The sequence below is a fragment of the Apteryx rowi genome, unplaced genomic scaffold (assembly GCF_003343035.1).
Source record: "Apteryx rowi isolate R43461 unplaced genomic scaffold, aptRow1 scaffold_133, whole genome shotgun sequence".
Classification (NCBI taxonomy): domain Eukaryota; kingdom Metazoa; phylum Chordata; class Aves; order Apterygiformes; family Apterygidae; genus Apteryx; species Apteryx rowi.
This window is the reverse complement of record NW_020447564.1, coordinates 1,720,204-1,742,959: the sequence shown is the minus strand read 5'-3', so window position 1 is coordinate 1,742,959 and position 22,756 is coordinate 1,720,204. Positions and strand designations below refer to the sequence as shown.

General features: G+C 36.8%; 1 protein-coding gene across 3 annotated transcripts in view; it reads right to left on the bottom strand.

Annotated features, from left to right (window-relative positions):
* CRY1 (cryptochrome circadian regulator 1) overlaps window positions 1–22,386 on the bottom strand; it is a 39,206-nt gene extending 16,820 nt beyond the window's left edge. For 2 of the 3 annotated variants that reach the window (XM_026056817.1, XM_026056819.1), the window contains exons 1-2: window positions 22,343–22,386; window positions 994–1,102 (exon numbers count right to left, since the gene is read on the bottom strand). In XM_026056817.1, the coding sequence (XP_025912602.1) occupies window positions 994–1,102; window positions 22,343–22,371 (138 nt within the window). In that variant the 5' untranslated portion in view covers window positions 22,372–22,386. Of the gene's footprint in view, window positions 1–993; window positions 1,103–12,761; window positions 12,840–22,342 lie in introns of those variants that run through there. The other variant, XM_026056818.1, reaches the window with a different exon arrangement.
* Between the last annotated feature and the right edge of the window lie 370 nt (window positions 22,387–22,756).

Genomic DNA, 22,756 nt, shown 5'->3' with positions numbered 1-22,756 from the left:
CACAGTCTTGCTTGTCTCAGTCACCTCAATCCAGTCATTCTGCAAGAACTTTAAGAATCAATTTGCAAAGTGTTCATTTTTTACAATAGTAGTGTAATACTGTTGCCTTAAACACACTATTGACCAGGGAAAACAAATCTAATATCAGTAACAATCTTCGACAGTTTTAATTTGTTCAATAATAAGAGCCTTTCCCACAAAAGCCTTAACTTCCTTGACCAGAAATCACTTTTTGATGAGCTTAAATAGTTAGCCTGCAAAGAAGAGGTATCTAATCAAATTAAAGTTGAGAATTTTCAATCTTAGGTTCAGCTTTCACTGTTTCTCTAGGTCAAGAACAATTGCGAGTTTTCAGTTATGTACTACTTCAGAAAAAGATCAAAAAAGAAGTCAGATATGCAGAAATCCTTCCTCTGAAACTAGGCAAGAATAACACTTAAAAGGGGAACAGAGGTAACCCTGCTTTCCAGCAAGTCTATTACCAGATAAAAGCCTATCAAAACAAACCATTTTATTGGTTAAAAAAGCAAACCACAGCAGAGATTTGGCCTAAATAAAGCATTGTTTTTAGAGGTCAGGCTTTGAACCTGAATTCAACTGTGCAAAATCATTTTTCAGTATTTCAAAAGGCACCTGGAAGGAAAACTTAATAATATACAGTTTACCTATACTTAGCAAACCATTAGAAATTGCTTTTATTTCTGGAGAGAAAAGAAACACAAAACTGAAGTCTAAGACTGTTCAGTTTAGTTGGCGATAAGCATGTTAGAGGGAACCCTTCCTTCCCCTGCCCCAAATTTAACAAAAAATAACCTGCAAGGGAAACTGCAGCAAGGATATTGTTAATTGTTCACATATCACAGAACTTGTGTTAAAGTGTATTAGAACAAGAAATATTCCTAGCTGAAACCAGTATGACAGTCACGTTTATTGGCAGAAGCAAAGAGAAAAAAAGAATTTAATATTTTAATTGTACATATTTCTAGCATTTACCTTAAAAAGTCTGGGGAAAACATCTGCTGGCTGTCCGCGAATAACAAACAAGCGAGAATTCAGTTTCCGTAGATTGGCATCAAGATCCTCAAGACACTGAAGTAGAAATCTGCAAAGAATTGTAAAAAAACCACATTACTTTCTGAAGCAGACCAGACAACTTTAAAATAGGAAAAGGGAACTAAAAGGAATAATCAAACAGAACTTTGCAGACTTTTGTTCACACATTCATGTTAACATCCTAATAACGCTTAGCTTAGAGTAGTTTAATGGCATATTATATACTCAATGATACCTAATTCAGAAAACTAAACTGCATTGTCATTTCAATTTTCACCTCAATGCTACATTTAATTTTGGAATGTATTAAAACATAATCAAGTCTTAACTAGAACTAGAAGTATACTGTCAGTCTAAAGAGAAAAAGCATACCACAACAACATAGCAGACAATCAGCTGTTGGCATGCTACTATTACTAAACTTAATGCAAGTCCCTCTTACAACACTGCAGCCTAAACTATTATTGAAAACAGCATATCAGAGGTGAGACTAGATGACAATCCCTCTGGCCTTCATTTATAAAAACAGCCCTCTTTATAACAGAAACCTTCATGCATTTTGGCTATAATCCCCCCCGAATTATTTAATGAACAAACAAACAAGGAAAAAAAAGGGGGGGGGGGGAAAGGGTGCTTCAAATCTGCAAGTCTTCCAGAAAAAAAAGAGATTGTCAAAAAAGGAGGTTCACATGCACAAAGATTTATTAACAGCTTCCATAGTTGACGACAGACATTGACTCTAATGTTGAAAGCTGGCTTTGGGAAGAAATAAAAACAAAAGCAAAGAGAGGAGAAAGGAACACTTTCCGTGGTAGCCAGCCAGGAAGGAAGGCGATGGGGGGGTCTCTAGATGCACATCCTTTCCCTGGACTTCCTGTAACTCCCTGGACACTGCAGAATAGGGACAGGTGGTTCCCTCCATAATACTTTTCTTGAATAACTATATAATTTTCATCTGGATCTGCTCAAACCCATTGCTGGTTTCTCCTGCTTTATGATGCTGTTGGCACTGACATAAGCACGTGTCGACTGGGCAGGGACGGCACTGCCTGTCGGTTGTTAAGCACCGTGCGCACACTTTATTTGATCCCCTACCAAAAATCAAAAGCTACACCCAAAGGATAGGAAAAGGCAGGGGGAAAGGGGGTGACTGCCATGCTGGTGGCAATCGCTTCTCAAGAGAAGCTGCCGTAACACCACCACATGCAGGTGCAAGGCCATGAGAGCAACAGCCCGAGAATGCCAAGAGCCCCCGGCAGCTCCGCAAGCACTGCCCCAGCAGCAGGGGGACAGGGACAGAGCCACCAGCCAAGGGCAGCCTTCAGACTGCAAAAGGCAGGTCCCCAGCAGGACACAGGCAATGGCACCTAAGGCATTGGGCAACAAGGTTTACGAAAAGCAGAAGTTCATAAGTCACTGAAGCCAGTTTGAAAACACAATCAGTTACAATCAAAATGCCACATCTGCTGCTAGAAGGGATACAGCACAGTTGTAAACCCATCTAAACTGTGAAATAAAAGACTAATTATTCTTTATGTTTCATAGCGATTTAAATGATGCCAGTCTAACACACATCATTACCTCCAACTTTGCACAGAAAAAATAGATCAAAAATAATATATAGAAGGCTGGGAGGAAAATCATCTAGCTGCTAATTACATGCCAAAAACGGTAATAGAAAGCAGACAAGGTGTGATAAAAGAAGCCAGTGTATGAGAATACAACAACTTCCTGACTGACAACTATGCCTATATGTAATGACTGGAAAATTAAAACGTCTATACTCTCACTTTGCTTAATTTAGTTTTGAAAAATATATATATCTAAATTCAGGAAGGAGGTAGGGATACCATGAAGCAAGATATGCTGCATCTAAAAAGAAGAAAAGTTGTGTATACTCATTTAATTAGAAACCATGCAATAGTCATTTTAAGAAACAGAGTAGAATCACATATGCTTCTATTAAACAGAATTTTGGCCCTAAGTCCCTAGACCAAAGTTACCTCCAGATGGAATGTGAAAAGCACAGCTTTTATCATTCTTTTTTTTAATCCTGGAATTACAGATCTTATTTTATTAATCTTATCCATCTGTATCTTGCTTTCAGGGAACACATGCATTCATATATACTTCACAAATCACTATGAAGATAAACTAGAAGAGTTTCCCAGATGTCTTTGGAACAGGAGAGGTTTTTTTTTTTTTTAAACTTCGTATCACAGAATATAGGGAAAAAGTATGAGATAAAATGGTAACATAAAGTGTTCCTAAATATTCCGAACAAAAATCTTATTGTCTTTTAGGAAAGGGTTATTCTCTCCTCCTTCAACTTGCATCTCAGTTCCTTCTCTTTTCTCAATTTGTCTTTACACTATTATCAATTAGGTTAGGAAGAAGATACAACTTCTAGCCTGGACTTGGCAAAATCCTATTCAAGAAGATTACATGCAGTGATCCAGTCTTCAATTCACTTCCAAGGTCCCTAAACTTGCCGTTAATACTATCTAATCTCTATTTTGTTGGCTCCCAAAGTCTCCTCGATTATCTCTTAACTGTCTCTTACTGCTCCTGCATTTCAATCTCCAGAAAACTCTCATGTATTTAACAAGCATGTGCTGCTTTGGTGTAGTTAAGTGTCAAATTCAAGGTAATCATGCACTTCAGTAAAACATACTCCGCATGGATGGTGCACTCAAATGTTTAAAGTTTAAAATCCAAACAACACAAGTCTTTAATTTGTTTGCCTGCGTTAAGTATTGCTCTTCATAATGGTCTAGACTCAGATTCTTCAATACACATAGGGAGAGGGAGAGAAGACAGGTGGGGGTGGGGGGAACCCTTCAAAAACAACCACACTACTTGAACAAAAACAGAACAAAAGAAAGGTAAGGTAGCCAAATCACAGCTTGAATTGTAATACTGTCACTGAAAGCATATTGTTCAAAGATAATAGACCAAATTAAACTCCAGTGACCCTACGATATCTATGTAACAGAACATAAAAGAAGGCTCATTTTGACTTTCAGAACGTGGGTTCAGTTCGCAACAAGTGATTACTCAGAATAAACATGCAATTTAAACATATTTGAATATTTCTATTGGACCAATGTACTTAAAATGTGCTGCAAATAATGAAACCCACTATATTGTTTTCAAAGGCATTTTTCATTAAAATGTTAATAACATTTGTATGAGAAGTCTTTATATAGACTTTCCTTGCTCAATTAAAAATGAACCTTCTTAAATCATTGCTTCTAGATAAAGACACTACCAAGAAACTTCTAGCTGAAGCAAATACTTGCCATAAGCAGGATTTTCATCTTTTTCTCATGAGTTCCTTTAAGACACATAGAAGCAGCACTGCAACTTCACTATGGTTAAATACATGCTAAATAACACCTAGCTTTAGATATATCCAAATACAAGTTACTTTGAATTTAAAGAAGGAAAAATCCTACCTTTCAAAACTTCAAAATTCATATAATCTGTTAAGGCATGCCTATGTGAAAGGATTTTTTTTTATTTTTTTTTAATGATACTAACTTCCTGGGACAACATTTAATTCCAGAACTTCCCCTATTTTTAGCATGGCGTTCTGATGCATTGCATTTATTGCCTGCCCTAACTAATTAAAGTGCATCATCTATCACATACCAAAGTAATAACATATACACATATCCACAACATGAACGTCCAACACATATTTTAAAGCACGCTAATAGAAGAACAAATATCCCTCATTTTCAGTACTGTCAGTGCAAACTATTATGGGATCTGAAACAAAAGTGTTTTTACAGAACCAGTTTTTCAAGATTTCGTTTTGACTGATAAGACTTGTTTGCAAGTGAAAATAGCTCCAAGTTATTCTAACTCCATGCATGGGCACTTACTGCAGAATAGGAACATGCATATGTTTTGTTCAGTGCACACATTTAAGCATAATTAGGAGCAGCATTTTAGCACAGACAAGGCTAAATTGTTCAAGTTTTCTCTCTGAAGAGACACACCAAAATGCTCACAAACATGTTCCTTTCTTAGACTAACACAAGTACGCTGAAAATTAATCCGTGAACTGAAACCAAACATGAAAGCTTCATCTCATAAAGAGCCATTTATTTTCAGTACATGAAGCTTTTGGGCAGTTTCTTCATAGTAGCTATGAAGTAACAGCTGCTAGGTTTGAACTCGCTTACACTTTACACCAAAGTCTGGCAATTGTGAGCTACTTAAATCTCTCCTTGTAGGAACAGGTCATGTTTTTGAGTCTGCAGTCTAAACCAACTTCTTCCTCTCAACCTAACAGTCAAACAGGGAAGCACTTTCTTTGTCACCCTGAATAAATATAAGAAGAACATGACATAAATTCAATAAAAAGGCAGAGAAAGGACAAATTATTTTATCAGGTAAGAGTGTCAGTCCAGGTTTCTGCATCTGGTCTTCACCCTCCCTGGGTCAAGCCAAAGGAAGGAAAAATCTGCCATTAATTTCACAGTAGTAAACTGTGTAAGGGTATGGGTATAACTGAGATGATGGAGGGAGACAGAAAAGGCTTGTTTATTGCAACACAGAGAAGATGCCCATGCTAGACATTATATGCATGAGAAACATACCTGTCTTCAAGCAACATTCTTAGAGGGCATCACACACCTATTTTGCTCAGGGTTATCTAATTATTTTAATGGTATTTAGAATTTTCATGTGAGCTTTTTGCAGACCACATTCTTTAGAAGAAATTTACATAAAAATCTTATCTGTTTATTCCAGACCACAACCTTCCCTGCCTCCAACTGTGAAAAGTCTGCTTGGGATCCAAAAATCTAAGCTAGATGTTTTTCCCCTTTGCATCTTAACAGTGACTGCCAGAAAATTGATTCACGTAACACAGATCATAATTTTAACTAAGATGCAACTGAAATAAACAGGTATCATCAAGGCAGAAATTCAAAAGCTAAGTAACTAATTGTTAACACAGTTAACAAAACTGTTAATAACACAACCAAAACTAAACACCACATCATGCAGACATCCCAGCTCTGTAATATTAACAGGACTAAAGACTTTCTCCAGTGAAGAAGTCAGTAGTAGGCTGTTAAAAAGGCAGTAGCATTTTTATTTGCAAGAAACACTTACAGAAAAGATACCTTTAGTCACTCTTTTTAAGGCTTCAAATTAAATCTTGTTTTGGAGTTATTTTTAGGAATGATGAACACCCAGAAACTGTAGTCATATGGATCCATCCTTGCCAGTATGAAATGAGGACAGTTACTGTGAATTGACTAAAACTCCAGTGACCTATCTTTCAGGTGTCATGCGCATCTGAAAATGGTGGTGTCAAAATCATTAACGATCAAAGAGCTTCGATTTCAAATTTATTCTGTATTTTTTCCTGAACTGACTCAGATTCTGAATTTAACTGTTAGGAAAGGCAGCAGTGTTAGCCTTCACTACCACTACAATACAAAATGGAATCTAGCTAGGCTTCCCAACTCTGATGAAGAAGTTAAAAAAACAAGTTGAGTAAAAAGATGGTGCTAAAAGTTGTTTTGTTTCTAAGTTTAATTAGTATTTTTACCTAGAAATTGTCAGCTTCTTGCAACCCATCCAAACTTCTGCTTAACCCATGTTTTAAAATACCTTTTATCTAATCATTAGCTCTCATGCCAAGTCCTTAATTTCAATCTTTCCAACAAAAGAAAAGCACTATCAAACAAGAGACTATGTCGTTATGGATGTTTGATCACCACCTAGAATTTGTTTATCAGAATTATCTTAAGCAGTATAATGTCTTTTGGTTTTATTTTCCAATTCAAAAATTTTTTTTTCAACATTGCTATCAGATATTCCTGCTTTGTCTCTTACAGACTTCAGTAAAGAGCTGGGGTCAATAAAAAGAAAGAAGAATATTACATACTGTATAGCATCAACTGTTTTTATATTTGAACTAGTAAAGTTTTCAGCATTAGACACTGATTGCATCAATACATCATGTAATGTTTATTTCCATTCATGGAAAAAGAGACTATTGAGCCCTTATTTAACAAATATCTGCTATTCTGCCGTATGTTCAGTCAGGCCACTATAAAGGTATAAAATATCATCTAGGTAAGCATATTCCTCATATTTGCTTCCAGAGGAATCATAACACAGATTTCGTCTAACAGTCATATGCAACACCAAGAAGCATCTGATATTTGATTTTTCTATACACAATTTTTTAATATCTTATCAGTATATTTTTCTGTTTGACTTCCACAAACCAATGTATCTTAGGCAGCATTAGCAGTATATTCTTGTGAAACTATAAGAAGATTAAGCTCAGACAGGATTTAAGTGTTATGTACACTCCACATCATCCTTTGGCAGTAGGCCATAGCAATATTTTCCTATTACCAAATCAAGGTCACACAGAGGCTGGCTTTATTACCTTACATTGTTTCAGTGAATATAGCATACAACTTTCATATCCTAAAAAGGTATGCAATAATACATTTGATTAGAGGCATTATCCTTTAAGCTTATACACTGGACTGGGCAAAAGTTCACACTATTCACCTATAGATACTTAAGTGAACCTGCAGGTTTGCTCTATAATCAATGGAGAGAGAAAGGCTCCTTTAGAGTGCGACTAGGGACTTCAGCATCTTTCATAACTTAATAAAAGCTGATCTGCATGCAAAAACAAACCAAGACAGATGTGCGTTGCTTGGTTTTCTTCCTTTACCATTTACAACTGTTACTATATATTACTTGCCAAAGCAAAACTGCAATGGAGGAAGCAGACAAACACACCCAAGCCCGAGTCCAGCTGCAGTATTCATGATTACTGTGAAACTGGTTCTTAAAAAACAAATTGAAATTTTAACTGTTTGAAAAAGGATGAAAGAAGGGGCATATGACAAAACTTGAGATAAAGCAATATTTAAAATTTAATCTCCATGCATCTTCAAGCCAAGTCCTTTCAGGAGCATCTTCTTTGAAGCTAAGTAGTAAAGACATTCTCACATATGCAGAGAGGCAGAATACCAACTATAGCAAGAGCTACTGCTGTATTAAGAAGAAACTAAATTTGAATCTATCTAGATTACATTAGACAAACTATCATTTCCTTACATATCATTCCTCATTAATTTCTTTCTGACTGAACCCCTTTCTCACAGTTATTAATCCCCAAGAAAGGAAGCACACAAGAATTTCTTTTGTCCTATTCAAGGAGCATTCCTAATCTTCCAACAGCAATATGTATTTAGCTCCTATTTTATGAACCATACTTTATAGCAAATAGTATATTTAGTCTCAGTGAAGATCTGGATCTAAACTCCACATTCAAAAAGCACTTATAATTTCCTAAATTCATTCCTGTATATCTAGCAGCAAACTTCTCAAATTACTTGCTTGTTACAAAGGTCAGCCTTCTGGTGATATCAGGCTAACAGACTTGCAGCTTCTTAAAGCTCTGCCCCACAGTATGTCATTCTTTCCAAATTACATGCTCAATGTTTATTTTTCTCTAATCCTCTAATTCTGGTCTGACAGATGAAAGTCCTTGTTACTTGCCTTCTGCCAATTCTTTCCAGAAATGTAAGATGCAAGTCGTTCTCCTGAACATCATGGCCTCATAAAGCCTACCCAAATCCTGCTTTTCCTATCATCACTCACAGATTTTACTCAAAAAAGACAATATAGTATTGACTCTATGCTAACTAGTGTGGAGTAGCTCACATTTACAGACCTCTGCAGAGAGCAGTGGCTGAAACCACACAGCACACGTGACACTTGGGCCTGGGCCTTCTCTGGTCCCCAAACACTGCACCAGGGTCCTACAAGGCCATTAGTCATGTGTATTTTTCTCTATTCAAAGAATCTGTGATAAGGTAAGATGGTATTACATGGCATTACAGTACTACAGCTTGCCAAAGTAGTGCTCTTCTGTAAGATGTCAAGCACATATGAAGACCACCGAGAAGAGCAGAGGGCGTAACACCTACCAGGACAGCACAGGAGAACTGGCTCCCTGCAGGCTCACTCACAATGCCAACAACCTCTCAAGCAAACTGTCCTGAAAATAGCACCTGGGCTTCATATCAGAAGAAACTAGTTGGATCCCTAAAAGAAAGTCTGGGAGCAAACATATCTGCAGTGTGGATAGCTAGGGAAATAGGACCTAGATGCAAGTTACAGAACCCAGTTATTTGACAGTAGAGACATGTTCATGGTTAAATAAGTTTCAAGCTGCTTATTCTCATGAGCCCTCTTGTTTAAATGAGCTGCTCAAAAGGCTTGATACAATTAAACCAGAGTTGGTCTGCCTTTTATTCCTGCCACTGAACAAAATAGTTCAGCCACATTGCTCTCCACAATCTAACCTATCCATGAGAATAACAGCTATGCCTCATTTCAAACAAACTTTGCAGAAATATATATATATTTTAATTAACATTCCAGAAAAAAAAAGAGAGACATAAAAGCATTATAGCAAGATATAGTCCTGTGCAAGCTGATGCTGAAGGACAAGTTTTATGCGGCCCATTTACTTTAATAAAAAAAATTTTCTTACATTAAAGTGATCTTTTTAAGTGCTGCTAATAAGATTTCAGACAGTTTTAAGCTTACCAGAAATGAAGCATTGGGAAACGCTTGCCTTACAGTGGTCAGACATGCAGTATTATCCTAACTTTCCACTACTACCCTTATGAATCAAGGTGGCCAAGATTTTCCAAACTGGTCTTTCAAAACTGAAATTAGTCATTTATATCTGAATGCAAGGTAAACATGAACAGAGTTCTGGGCTCCACAATGTAAGAGAGACATGGAGCTACTGGAGTGAGTCCAGTGAAAGGCTACTAATATGATTAAGGGACTGGAGCATCTTTCATATGAGGAAAGGCTGAGAGAGCTGGGACTGTTCAGCCTGGAGAAGAGAAGACTGAGGGAGATTTTATCAATGCATATAAATACCTGAAGAGAGGGTGTAAAGAGGATGGGGCCAGACTCTTTCCACTGGTGCCCAGTGACAGGACGAGAGGCAACAGGCACAAACACAGGAAGTTCCATCTGAACACAAGGAAATGCTTTTCCACTGTGAGGGTGACAGAGCACTGGAACACATTTCCCAGAGACGCTGTGGAGTCTCCATCCTTGGAGACACTCAAAAGTCATCTGGACAGGATCCTGAGCAACCTGCTCTAGGTGACCCTGCTTGAGCAGGGGGGTTGGACTACATGATCTTGAGTTCCCCTCCAGCCTCAGCTGTTCTGTGATTCTGTGAAAATCTGTTCAGGTTCGAGTCATAGCAGTGTAGAAAGAATCAGTGTTTTTAAGAAATATCAAAAAAATCCCATATAAGTGAAACACCTTTATTTAGTAAGCTATGTAAGCCCAAAAATACTCCTTTGTCCCAACTTTCTTACAGCATAAGGAGACTAATGGAGTTAATGGCTCATTTCATACTGACAAAAGCCTTCACTTCAAAGTCTAAGTCTCTTTAAAAAGATGCAATGAGCTCAGTAAATAATTCCTGGTATACAACATTAAAATACAAGTCAAGGCTGAAATAATAATAGCTGAAAAAATTCAAATAACCTTTAGACAAACATGCTATCTTCATCTGCCACAACAGCAGCAGTTCACTGGACTATAGAAGGTCAGTATCAAACAGGGCTCAATGACCAACCTGAAGTACCTCACTTGAAGCAACTAAATTAAATGAATATTAAAAAAAAAAAATCATTAGAATGTTCCACTTAACTGTACTACATAAATAAAAAGCAATACTCCATCATCTCTGTAGAAGTGACAGTAGTTTAGATGAACTATTATTTTATAAAGAATGAAAATTTTATTCTTAGAACTGTTCCCCTCTCCCCCTGCATTTTACCCATCTACCTATTCCTTTCATTAGAAGGGAATGAAATACCAAAATTCACCTCCTGGACACCACTGTCAGATTTTTGACTCTAGACTGCTGAAAGAATAAAGGCAGACAACTGAAAAACAACACCCGACACATGGCCACATTATTTTTTCCGGTTTGCTTGTGCCAGCATCAGAATTAGTTGCAACACGGAAGGGTTGGGGGAGGCAGAAGGGAAGGTTGCCAGCTAAGAACAAAAAAAGTTAGGGATGGGGAACCAACACCACCTTCCTGAAGGCTGCTAATCTTTGTTGAAGACAGAGTGGTCAAAAACAAGAAGAACAATTGAATATCTAGCAGTCAGAAACCATGAGCATTCTAGAGAAAAGTTCTGCTTCTTAGGAAAAACAAAAAAAAAATTATTTATACATATATGTATATGTATCCCACACACACATATTTATTCCTTTACTCTGAGGTTATTTCTATAGCCAAAAATGACAGGGGAGCATTTGTAGCCTCTGAATTGGAAACTTAATCACCATTGCTAAGTAAGTATTATTGCTATACAAGACCTTCAAGGAAGAAGAGGTATTCCCCACTAGAGGTCAAACCGAAAAACAAACTTTACTTGCTTTAATCCCCATGCTTCAAGATCAAGGGGTATGGGAAAAAAAAAGTACCCCCAAACCCCCCACAAACAAAAAAAACCCCTAGGAACTTTGCAGTTTTCATTACTGTATAGCTCATAACCTGATCATTTCCTTATACCATTTGCAAGTAGAATGTTTCAATATGAATCAACAAAAATAGTTTCTTAAAGTAGGTCGTTGCTCTAGCAACCAGTAGACTGTTTGGACTACTCCCTGCCACAATGACCTACTTTTCTAGTTATACGTAACTGCTGTAGTAGGAGCTGAAATTCTAGTTCACTTTTGAAATGTTCTGAGAGGATTTATATATTGCAGTTGAACTTTATTTCTAAAAAAGACAGACAAAGGCTTCCAGCATTTACAGTAGCAGATCAGTTACATTGATCTATGCCGTATTTAGAAGCTCTGTCTACTAAAGGTTAAATGAAAGCTAATATATGTTCCAAGTTCAAAAAATACTAAGTCAATATTCAAAATATGAGGTGCTCACAGAAAATAGAATGGAAAGCTGTCAAAATGAACAACTACTTGCAAATAAACATGTTCCAAGACAGTGTCAATATTTGGCAGCAGTCTTCAGTGTAAACAGACTGCTTCAGCATTATATCCAAGCAAAAGTTGATGAAGATAATCCTTTATTATAGGTCTGAATGATATCAAATCTGCATAAAAGAAAAACAAAAACCCTCACGAATGACAGTTAAAGCTGACGTGTTGTTTTTAAAGACATATTTAACTCTGCATGAACGGTGGAGCAGGAACATAAAAAGGTACAACACAAATCCAGGAAGTAACATTGACAATTAGTTTTCTGTTTACTGTTGCTATTAATGGTCATTAACCTTACGACAGAGGAAAGTTTACCAGCACAACTTTACATTGAAAAGTTATCAGGTTATCTCTGCAGAACTAAGCCTAAAAAGCTTCAAATTTCAGTCGCATTGATTTGTGCCATGGGTATTTATTTTTGATCAATTTATACAAATCCTGAATTCAAAAGCTTTCATTCAAGCTAAATTTTTAAGAGGCAAGCATAGCAGACTAACATTTTCAAGTTGAAGACAACACATTCCAACAAGAGGCAAACTATGCATTACCATACGATCCTAAATAAAACTTCAGTTAACAGAAAAGTTGCAACAGAGGTAGCTCATATTAAGAAAAACAAAAACACATGCACCAAAGCCCCCCCAAATTTACTTTACCTTAAGCCCTGTAAATTCATCAGGAAAAATACTGGAATCCATGAAAAAAAACAGTACTGTGTGTTGAATAAATTTTGAAATTCCCCCCACCTTCACCACACTGGAATAAAGCATACGTAATGAGATCGTTACTCCTGCAAATAGCACTCTCTTCAAACAGAACAGCAGAAAACCCACAACTTTACCAGTGCACCAGTGGTGAGCAGTACAACAGCAGCAAGAGGTGCTACAAAGGCAGAATTCGGGGAGGGGGGGGAGAGGGAGAAGTCGAAGAAAAGTCATAAAAAGAAAGGTTGCTGCTGCAAGAGCACCAGCTGACCAGTACTAACAGTTTTCAGTTTGAAAGCCTGACCTCCAGTGCCAAAAAAGTAAAGTCTATTGTGCTGTCTCCTATAGAAGAGGCAAAGAACTTGAGTAAGGTTTTCAGTCAATGGAGCACTGGAGAACATTTCTCTGGCAAACTAACAAAGCCTCAGAGTTGGGACCAAAAAAAAAAAAAAAAGAAAGAAAGAAAAAAAGAAGAAGGTGGATGGCATAATACTTGAAAAAAATGAAAGAAACCAAAACCTAAAATGTAAAGAGGAAGATCTATGTTATCTCCACAAACCCTTGATTTTCTTACGGTTTAGAAAAAATACACTACCACTAAAATAAAATACTTCTCAACAGTAAATTTATCAGCAACTGGCTTATAGAAAGGAAATTTCAATCAAATATACAAATGAAAAACCTCTGCTTACTGAAACACAACCATGACTAGATGATCAAGCAAGACTGATTTTTAATATAGGTCTCCTGAGATTATGAAAGCCTTGAAATAAAAGGGGAAAACACACATTATTGAAGGCTGAACTATCAATGCCATAGTAACTTAAAACTTTTTCTTTTGTCATGAACAAAAGAAACTACACGTTACTAGATGTTTCTAGTTCACACCAGTCAAAGAGTACACAGGAGAAAACAAAATGAAAAAGTCACTCCAAGACATCTAAAAAAAAACAAACAAAAAAAACACTCACTGTGTTTGGGATATACTGCATAATAGCAGTAAACAGCAAACAACTAAGCTGCCTAAAAAGAAACACAGATAAGGCACAGTGTACTAGATCTTAATAAGCATACCACCTACTGAAAAATAATGTTGGGAAGTCAAAGGATTTAGCCCTAGACAACATGAGTAAAACAAATACTTCAGGTAACACCCTTTGCTTGATCACTCTTCATTAAAACTAGGGCAGTTTCAACTTCTTGAGTTCACTAGTAACAAGACTCTCAAAAACAAAACAAAAAAAGCCAAAACCAAAATACAATCTTCTTTCCATACACAAAGATCCCTCTGGAACTTTGATGGCAAAAAGCAGTCTGTAGAATATTTTATTTTAAACGCGCATCTCAATTTTGCAGATGTACAATCACGTCTTTCCCATGCAAGTGCAAAAAGAAAGATAGAATAGTAGGCAATCTCTGCTAAATGCCATGTTATTCTTTTTTCCTACTTTAAGACAGCTAGCTTTAAAAAGTCACTGAAAGCCTGTTCAGGTACAGAAATATACTCTTAGAAAATTTAAGTCTATTTATTCTTAAGAATGTTAAAGATGAAGAATTTACATGCAAATAATATCTCAACCCAGAGGACATTCACAAGAGAAAACAGCCTCTTAGCAAAGAAAATTTTTATTCCATTCTTCAATTAATCCAAAGTATTGGGAAGTTAATCATTGACTATTTTAATGCCAGTTATCAAAATGGAATTTCGCAATTTTTTTGTACATCTCTCCAGTATTTCAGAAGCGCACCGACTGCAGAACTGAGGTAAGCCTGCCATGGTGTTGTACATCTTTAGTACATAGCAAAATTGCAACCATGCAGACTGAGATCATGCGTTGCAAAGTATACAGGGCAGGAAGTAATAAGCAATCTATATGAAGGAGTTACCTATTTATTTACTCATCTTTCTGATAGAGGTTGCCCTCTCATTTCTGTTCTTATGATCATTCATTCACCTCTCAATTGCAGTAAAGCATGACCTGGCCCTAATTCCAGAGTTCTCTTGCATTTACTGCAGTAATTGTGCAACCTCACTGCAAATCAACTTACTTCCTCATTTTACTTTAAGACTAATATTCTTCCCATCACTGCTAGCTTTCTAGGACTGCTATTGCCAACAGGAGGCAGGCAGCATAGTTTAACTCCATCATGAAAACACACCCTTCAGTACAAGGTAAGCAGAATGCTAGCATCAGCATTAAGGAAAAGCAATATCCTGAAAGTGCCTGAACTCCATAGGCTCCTTATCATAAGTAGTAAAGCCTTTCCCAGGTCATGGATTCCATGCTTTGGAGAGACACATCTCATAGTCAGGTCTTCTAGCACTTACACACAGAATCCAAACTACAGGAATAATGTTGACGTAACACATAGCTCCACATGCTAGGAAAACTGCAAATTCAGATCAATGTAGTTACTAGCACAGCTTTTAAAAAACAAACAAGTTAAAAATGGTAATAGATAGGAAAATCCAAGCTTTCATTATAGGGGATGTTCCTACATAGCCTGTACCACAAATATTTCATCTCCTTCACTACAGGATCAACAATAACATCACACATTTATATAACAGCTTTTCCACTGGAGTTTAAACAGAGGTTTTTGTTTCAATGTTTCCGATTTTCCTTCTTGAAAGGACTGTTTGTTTCACAAGGAACCAAACTTTCAGAGTGCAAGAGCTTTGCAGCTTTCACTTTTTGTGGCCGTCCAAGATCCACAAGCAAAAACACATGTCAAAAAAGAATGATGTGACTGAACAGGAACGGAGATGGTTTCCAACAAAGAAACGCTCAGATAAAGTTTTAAAAGCAGGCCCAGAAAATTACTCCAATAAGTTACAGGAGAAAACCGCATAACACAAAAGCCCAAGTGTCTATGACATACCACCGAAATTAAACTTGTAGGACACGGTTACCATTCAGATCCATGCTTAACTGGAAGAAGTCCCTTTGTTTCTAATAATATGAATACATTCCATTCTACTTTAACAAACAGGATGTGCTAGCACTTTTCAAAGAGATTACAAGCAATAGTTTGATGCCTGAATTTATTTCTGAACCTTGAGTTTTAACAAATTTCTATTTCTCACCCAAGCTTACCAGTGTAGACATGCAGGCCTTTCAAATACTACAACAATTTTAAAAAAGAGTACTGAAATTAAGAAAAAGATCTGGTTATTTTAGGAAGCTATTTTCACTGCAGCCCAGTTGTTGTCTACATTAACAAAGCTGATTTGTTAATTTTTAATAATATCTCAGCATTACTAATCAGTGTGCCCACAGATTCACAACTACTCCAGAAGCATAGATATATATGTAGACTTTTGTCACAGCTGTCTCCATTCACATACTTGAAACAGAACATAGTCATATCGATCTATTCTCCCCAGTCCTTTCCACTGTATCCTTCACCTCCAATAAGTCCTTATCCCTGCAGGAAGAAACATACACACATGCCCCTGAAAAAAAAATTTTTTTTGGGGGGGGAGTGAGAGAACATTACAATTACAGTTCATCTATTGTCCTAGACAGTAAAGAACCTGAAAGCCAAAAGTATATAGAAGCACATAAACTAACCTTGCTCCACATCTAAATCAGAGTTCTGAAAAATTAGGTAAACTGCACTGCATCAGAATACCATGAAGTTCTTACCCCAGTAGTCAAATTCAATCCTTTCCTAGATGTAACCAAAACTACTGCTATTAAACCTGCTAAAACATGACATGCAGCATACCAGACCTACAAGACAAAGCCACATACTCCCACATTATTTACACAAAAAACTCATACTCAAGTTTTTGCCTCTTTAGTTCACTATAGGAAGGCCACAAAACTCCCTCAAGTGAGGAGTTTCTTTCAATACACAAATTAATACATCATACTTTAATATAACTTTTGCACTGAAAAATGTGGCCGTCTTTACTGGCAGCTTGACCTTCCTCATATTGCTTGTTATATAACTAACCTGAAAACCTGCTACAACTCGCGGGAGAATGGAAAAGAATCACTTTGCTTGAAAATGAAGACCACTCTACCATAGATAAACTGTCATAAACCAAAAAACTGAGATGATCCAATGAAAAACATTTTTTCTGAGGGCAAATATACTTACATGAAAATGGCCAAAAGAGGAACACAACACAAAATAATTTGCTTTGAAGAACTGATTCAGAACAAACAATTCGTCGACACTGCCACATAATAATCACATGAAAACATGATCTGTATTCTTGATTATCTACAGAAAGCTGCTTTCAGGTTCACTAGACACCATTTGGGGTTTATCGCCCTCTCCCTTTCTCACCTTTCCTTCTTACGACAGAAAGCTGTAACACCACAAGCTGTACAGAGGCTACTTTCCCCTGCTCATATGAAGAATGCGGTCTATTGATACTTAGGTAAAATAAAATGAAAATAAATTGCTGGTTCCAAGAGAAGGAAAACTGAAATAATCCTATGCAGCTGCTTCTAGAGCACACTGGACCCTTGATACACAGCTCAGTCAAAGTCCACACACTACTTTTTTTTAAATATATGGCAAATTTCTCACCCAGATCTTCCCTTCATATCCTCAGACAGAGATCAATGATGTAAACCCAGATCTCTAGAACTTCAGAATTTCTTAGTCTGAAGAATTAGATTCCTTCAAGACCAATCTTGCAGTCAACAAGCAAATGGTGCAAATGCTGATTGGAATTTTTGGCCTACAACAACTGCTACTTGGAAAAACAACTTACTGAACACTTTGTTAAGATCTGATTTGAAGTTCCACCTGCTCTCTCCAGACCAATCAGTACAGATTTATCCACCTAGTTTAACCATAGCTATGTTACAGAACCTGGCAATACAAAACCATTCATGAAACTAAGCAAATAAGCATAGTGTTATTCCTCAGCTGGTGGAGAGCTATTTTTCACATTCTGACAGTCTGACAAAAAATAAATTGGGTCTTTCTTATAACACAGTTAACAGGCCAATACTGTTTTTTGACAATATAACTTCAAAGGGTGTCAACAACTACAAGCCAAGCAGAAACCAATCATCATCTTCAAAAAACACCCAGTAGTTACTAGGCAATGAACAACAATACAGGCCACAGTTATACGGTTATTTTAATCTAAAACAAATTCTTACTGCCATTGAAAGGAATGGTACCTGTCCTTCCCACTCCTGACCCTTCATTACCACTACCACCTCTGTGCTGGCAAGATCTACCCGAAAACTGATCGCACCAAAATAAGTAAATAAATTAATTATCTCTTCCAGATAAATTGGTGAGCTAACCTGGCTCACCCCAGGGCTGCGTACCAGAGCTATCACAAGCAGACGGAACCACCCCTTTCATCAACAGTGCAGGATTAAAATGATGGTTCAGTGACGTACTTTGCAACTCGCAGGACCAGATCATGTAACACTGTGAACTACATATAACACTATGAACTGCAGTGGGTGTCACAAAACTGCGGGCACTTTGGGGGTACACAATACCTTCTGTGAAAGAGGACAGGTGGGGAATTTAGGTATGACACTGGAGGACCTCTCTAGTTTCATAGCATGTACTGAAGAATTTTATTCTGAATGTACTATTTCTAAAACCAAGCTATTACTCTGCAACACTAAATTTTGAAGTTTACAGTTCAATCACCCTCAATTTAGTGGGTTGGTTGGACAAAAATGCTTCAAATTACTCACCAAACTAGAGCTTGAAGTGATTTATTAAAAAAGAAAAATAAGCTACAGGTATGTCTACAGTACAGCACAGAAACACCAAAGTTAGCTTGAGGACCTGCTATGCAGTAGCTATAGCAGAGTTCAGCGCCGGCTATCTATCTTGCAAAAGAAACCCCAAAGTATCTGCAGAATATATACAAAACTGATGTTACTCCTGTCACCAAAATCCCACACCCAATGTGTGTCCAATTTTATATCTGAAGAATCATGAGATTTGTTTTCTACATTTATCCTTCAGATAATTAGTTTGACATTAAATATGTCATAAATCAGAGATTTTGGTCCTAAGTGCTACGGCATGAAAACAAACTTAAAGGGCTGTTTGCACTAAAGTCATTATTATTCTTTTTGTTGTTCTCCCTTTTAAATATCGAGCATAGTCACCAAAATCAGTCTGTGCATATACATTTTTTTCCTGAAGATATATTATCATTTAATACAAATCATTCATAAAATAGTTCTATTGACAAATTTTCTTCACCGACCCCACATCTAACAAACAGGTCTCTCTAGGACAAACCATTACCTACATGACCTGAAACTGTTAGTATATTTTCAAATCCAGATGTACAGAACGACAAGAAAAACCTAATATACACTACAGAAGGATGTCTAAGTATTATTTTTAAAATAAACATCCATTTAAAAAAAATTGCAATCATTGTCCTGGCAGTAAAGCAATCTTTTTGACTAGGTCTTTAATATTTTTAATATACTTTAAAGTACAAGTGTGAAAAAAAAATACATCATATCACTTCCTTCGCCTAAATCAATATGACCATCTGCCATAACAACAATAACTAGTTTTACAAGGTGTTGAACATGTCAATATTCTCAAAGTCTACTAGATATATAAAACAAATTTTATTACACTTATTTTAATAACGAAAGTTCTTCCTTTGAAGAATTAAAAAGAGAAATTCAAAGATTGGCAGAGTAAGACTACCCTTTTTTTTTTTTTAATCTATTGCTGCATTCCAGCCTTTTAACTAGCCTGTCAAAGACATATCACACTCAAAAAACAAACTAAAAAAAGTAAATAATTAGCTAAAGTAAATTCTTATGCAGCAGCCAACAGAATGTTTACACTTAAAAAAAATTTTTGATGAAATGCCATTCTGTACTAAAAGCGAGGGCTAAATGAAACCCTCCCATAAATGATATTGCTAACACAAGATCTCATTCTCCTCAATATGGAAAAGTCTGCGAGTACATAGGAATACATTTTTTCATAAGTAGGTAATGGTTACTTGTTAGAGTATGTAAGTTGCATTCTTTTGTCTACTCTGTTGACACAGTTAGATGCATGCTAATTCTTGTGCCAAAAGTTTAAGGGCAATGAACAAAAATTTAGAACAGTTTTACAGTGATTTTCCATTTAGTATTCCCCCACCGCACCCCCTGCCATTCCTCCATCACCTTTTACTTGTACTGAATAACTATTCTCTTAGGCAAGCCTGTGTCTGTGAATGACACCAGAAAACTCATTATATAGAAAATAGTGTCTCTCAATAGCAACTGAAGTACATCATCTTGACTAGTTGATAGCTTGAGAGAAGGAGCAATGATAAGAAACAGAACCAGAAAAATGAAATGAGTCGATGAAAGGCCTCATATTTGTTATGTAGCGTTCACGATTTTAGAACTGGTAGGCTGAATGCCAAGAGAAAGGAGGTCAGTAAGGCCATGTGACTACTCAGTAATTAGACTTGCTCAACAGTGCAATTACAGAAAAATATTAGTTCATGAGTGCTACATGAATGTTTGAAGAGAAAACTTCCACAGAAAACACCTGTATATTAAATGTGTTTAAGATACTTCTTTAAAATGAACCATATTTGGTCTAAACCAACTCACTGAATACTAGCCAAGGCACAATATTGTTTCTAACAAGAAACCAAACCTGGTGGTTTCTAGTCTTTTTACACCATTCTTCCTCATGCTCATTCTATGAGTTGTACTTTGAACTCTGACAGACAAGAGTTTTGCAACAGGAGTGAGCCTAGGGCATTAGGTTCCTAAACTCATCAGAACATAAACTCTCTTAATGTAAATCAACCCATAAATAAGAAAGGATCACTGTAAATTCACAGCAGAAGATTAAATTTGACTCAAGTTCCAGATGCTGAGGAGCTTCTGTTCCTAATCCCAAATAAAATATTTTTGACCAGTTCAACATTCTACTCCACATGCATGTAAGCAAGGAAAAGTCATCTAGTAATGAAGGAGCTAAAATGCTTGATTATCAATAACAAGTACTGAATGAGACTGGCAAACCAAATAAAAGAGTACCACTTTACAAGTCTTAAGTATGCATACTACAAATGTGAGTGTTCTACAGATGGTTAAAAATAGCTCATTAAAACCACTGGCACCTAAAATGGATTAATTCCAAACTATGAACTGTTCATTTAAATGATAAATTATTGAGATCACTAATAAGCATAAAGTTCTAGCAGTCAGTTATTTTATAAAACTTTTTTTTTATTTGAAAAAAAATGAAAATCTCACAAAACTGGACTACAAAAGGAGTGAGACCTACACAAATCCACGTGCAGCATATGCCTTGAGGGTATTCAGGTCCCAGCAGATTGTTTGAAGTGCTCTGAGGGTGGGGATGTTGCAACTGATCCTCCTTCTAGGAGATCTTCATTTTTCACAGGGAAAAGAATCCCCTCCCCAAAAATGGACTGAAAGATGAATACCCCTCCTCAAAAAGAAACCTACCCTCTCTGACCAACAGCTAAAAGATGGTTTTCTTCAAATGTAAAACTCGGTGCAGGGATTGTCTTTTGTAACACTGAGAACTGCTAAAGAAAATAAACCTGTAGATGCTTAACAAATGTTTTATGCATAAATGTATCCTAAGACTGTGTTAAGTGTTGATCATATTAAATAGCCATTGAAAAAACTAAGGCAGTAGCATTACAGAGATGGATTTCCTTTTGCCAGGATCATAAAGTTCACATTTGTCTATTACTCACTAGCCCACAGAATATGACCAAGAATGGTTTAGTTCTCTTTGTTTTCTTCAATTACAAAATATATTAGAAACCTGTGAAGTATTCTGAATATGTAGTTTCTTTACCACTTGGACGTGTTCCAATTGACTGCATTCTTTTAAAACTTAAGTAGTTGTTCACACCTTATCCATAAAGACAACTTCTGAGTTTTGTTTATAAAGTTAAGATTTGTTATACAAGATAAATTATCTCATTCAAAACTGGCAAGAAGTTTTAAAAGTCTCTGTAAAAGAAGCGTACATTATGAACCTCAGATAAGGAAAGTACCTTCAGTTATTAAGCAGTATGCACCTTATTCTTGTCAGTAAAAATAGAATAACCATCAAGTTAAAGTTTACAAAAAACATTCTTAATATTTGTATCTTCCTTAAACCAGAGATATGACCATAATGAAAACTTCAAGATTAAAAAAAAAAAGAGAGAGAGAGAAGTCAGCTTCCTGGTAAAGTATTTAATGATCTGGGACAGAAGGTATTACATCTGAAAGAAATAATCCTTGAAGAAAACTGAACTGAAAATCCAAGTATCTCTACTTTGACAGTCATCCCTTCATGACATTGGGTTCAGTCCAGTTAAACTGTGCTTGTTACAGAATTAGACAACTCTTCTCAGCATTGCAGCCTATGCAGACTAAGTTCATGAGTATCTTAAGTTCCTGCCATTCTTGGATGGATGGATGATAGAAGAACTCTACTGCATTGTCAGTTTTTTTTTTTAAAAGAACTTTAAGATCACTAGTATTGTTTAACACAAGATATGCACACACAGAAGTCCCATTAACCTCTGTCTGATGATGGCATGCATTTCCATACTAGATCGAGGTCACCATTCCATAGCAAAAGTTCAGCTTTACATTTAAAGCAAGAGTACACCTGGTTTAAAGGTACAAGAGCAGAGATGCACGTTCCTGAAAGGGATGTTACATACCCTTCCCTACAGGGAAGATAATCTGAGAATTTACTTCTGACCTAACCAAAAAGCTTTTTTTTTTTCCCTTCCTTCCTCAAAGGGGTATTTTCAGAAACGCGGCACCCCACGCCAGCGTGGGAGCTTTGGCTCCCAGCCCGACCCGAGGCCGGGTTGCTCTTGGGGCTGCCCAGCGCGGGGCCGCGGCGATGCGCCCACGCGCAGCACTCCGCCGCGGGCGGGGGCCCACGTTTTAACCGCCCGCCCGCTCGTCCGGGGGCGCGAGCAC